General features: G+C 35.4%; 1 protein-coding gene across 2 annotated transcripts in view; it reads right to left on the reverse strand.

The window, feature by feature from the left end:
* Positions 1–1,287, reverse strand: part of LOC129571308 (ankyrin repeat, PH and SEC7 domain containing protein secG-like) — a 1,819-nt gene extending 532 nt beyond the window's left edge. The window contains exons 1-7 of one of the 2 annotated variants that reach the window (XM_055451085.1): positions 1,139–1,287; positions 812–854; positions 642–695; positions 457–555; positions 283–381; positions 125–223; positions 36–55 (exon numbers count right to left, since the gene is read on the reverse strand). In XM_055451085.1, coding sequence (XP_055307060.1) covers positions 36–55; positions 125–223; positions 283–381; positions 457–555; positions 642–695; positions 812–854; positions 1,139–1,183 — 459 coding nt within the window. In that variant the 5' untranslated portion in view covers positions 1,184–1,287. Of the gene's footprint in view, positions 1–35; positions 56–124; positions 224–282; positions 382–456; positions 556–641; positions 696–811; positions 855–1,129 lie in introns of both variants that reach the window. The other variant, XM_055451084.1, reaches the window with a different exon arrangement.
* Positions 1,288–1,814: the final 527 nt, after the last annotated feature.

The raw sequence follows: 1,814 nt of genomic DNA on the forward strand, positions 1-1,814 counted from the left end.
ATGATATCCATATTGGCGCCTTTGTTGAGGAGAACCTCGGCGACATTTTTGTGACCTGGAAAAAAATCGGATGAAAGAGATCAAATCAATCGTGTCTTTAATAAGAAAAAGCATTCAACATTACCACCGGATGCAGCTAAATGAAGAGCTGTGCTATTCAAATCATCTCCAATATCAGCGTTAGCCCCATTCTTGAGAAGCACATCAGCGACACCTCCGTGACCTAAAATAATACGGATCAATGGAAGAGATCGGCGGGATATCTTATTTAGTCAACCTTACCATTCATAGCTGCCAAATGAAGAGATGTCTCATTAAAATCATTTTTAATATTAAGATCGTTTGCTTTACGGCTGAGAACTTCAGTGACGCTCTTGTGACCTGAACAATAACACCAATCGATGGGATAAAATCAGGTCAATCTTTTATTCAATAACAATAATTATTCAACGTTACCTTTCTTAGCAGCATAATGCAGAGCTGTCTCATTACAATCATTTCCAATATTAGGGTCGGCTCCTTCAGCGATGAGTCTTTGAGCTTTCTTCATTCTGCCTGAAAGAGTATGAAAAAATATTCATAGATCAATGAAACGGATTGAACAAAACATTCTTTTTTATAAAAAAAATGTCTAAAATTACCATCAGAAGCAGCCTTATGCAGAGCTGTCTCTCCGTTTATGTCTTTTTCGTTTACTAAAATATGTATGAAAAAATTTGCATAAATGAGGTTCCCATATCTTCGTTACAAGTTGCTTTGTATATGGAATTTAAGAGTTAAACTGGATAAATAAATGAAACTTCAATCTTACCGTTCCTCCCGGGTGGTGCTCCGCTCACATCCCCGATTAAGAACTGTGGAAATAGAATCAAAGTGATACATTTGGAATGGGAACAACGGATGAGATTAATTATAAATGTATTAATAACAGTTTTCAATTGTTTTTAGTAGAATAAAAGTTTCCGGTGGACATTTTTTTGGAATAGAAGAATTTTTTTCAATTGAAGAACTTGAAAAAAGGACACTTTTCATTCTTTAAATTATTTCAGAAAAAATTATCACAAATTGTCCACGAAAAGTATCAAACATGAAAAATTTGAAAAAAAATCGGCTGAAATTGTCGATCCACCTCGGATACCATCAAGCTAATGAGCAGCAGTGTGAAAAAACTTCGACTCAGCATTTTTTTAGCTTCGAACTATTAAAAGTTTACTATGAACGTATCAATTGGTAAGAACTGTTTGATGGACATGCGAATCAAACGCATCCTCTTATATACTTTTCAGGTGTGGCCACGTCGGTGGGCAACACACTGTATGATTCAATCCACGTACAATGACGATTCTAATAAAAGCCCACAAAATATTATCGCACACATTTTTCAAGATAACAATGTGAAAACAATTGATGGAATTACAATTCCACCTGTGCGCGTGTGTTTAATTTCGCGTTTCACATCACACGCGTTTTGCATTGAAAATATCAGATGTTTACATTTATTCTTCCATCACCTTCTAGAAACTACAAATTCAATGTAAAAATTTAAAAAGTAAATATTTTTCACTCTCGAAGGGTTGAGTAGTGTTACTATGGCACGTGGCTGTTACAATTTAAAAAAAATTCACATCTTCGATGCATGCAGAAATTCCGTTTCAAAGTCGATCCAAAGTTGACCACAGATAAACCGTCGCTTACATGATGTAAATTAGAATGTGAATGATCAAATGACATGACTCATACCTTTGCGTTACATTCAGGCTCACATGCCATGGTTGCGTTGCTTTGTTCAACAGCTACAGAGTTAGTTGATGCAA

Source organism: Sitodiplosis mosellana, unplaced genomic scaffold (genome assembly GCF_009176505.1).
Source record: "Sitodiplosis mosellana isolate CC-2019 unplaced genomic scaffold, AAFC_SMos_1.0 Smas_scaffold_1958, whole genome shotgun sequence".
In the NCBI taxonomy this organism is placed as follows: domain Eukaryota; kingdom Metazoa; phylum Arthropoda; class Insecta; order Diptera; family Cecidomyiidae; genus Sitodiplosis; species Sitodiplosis mosellana.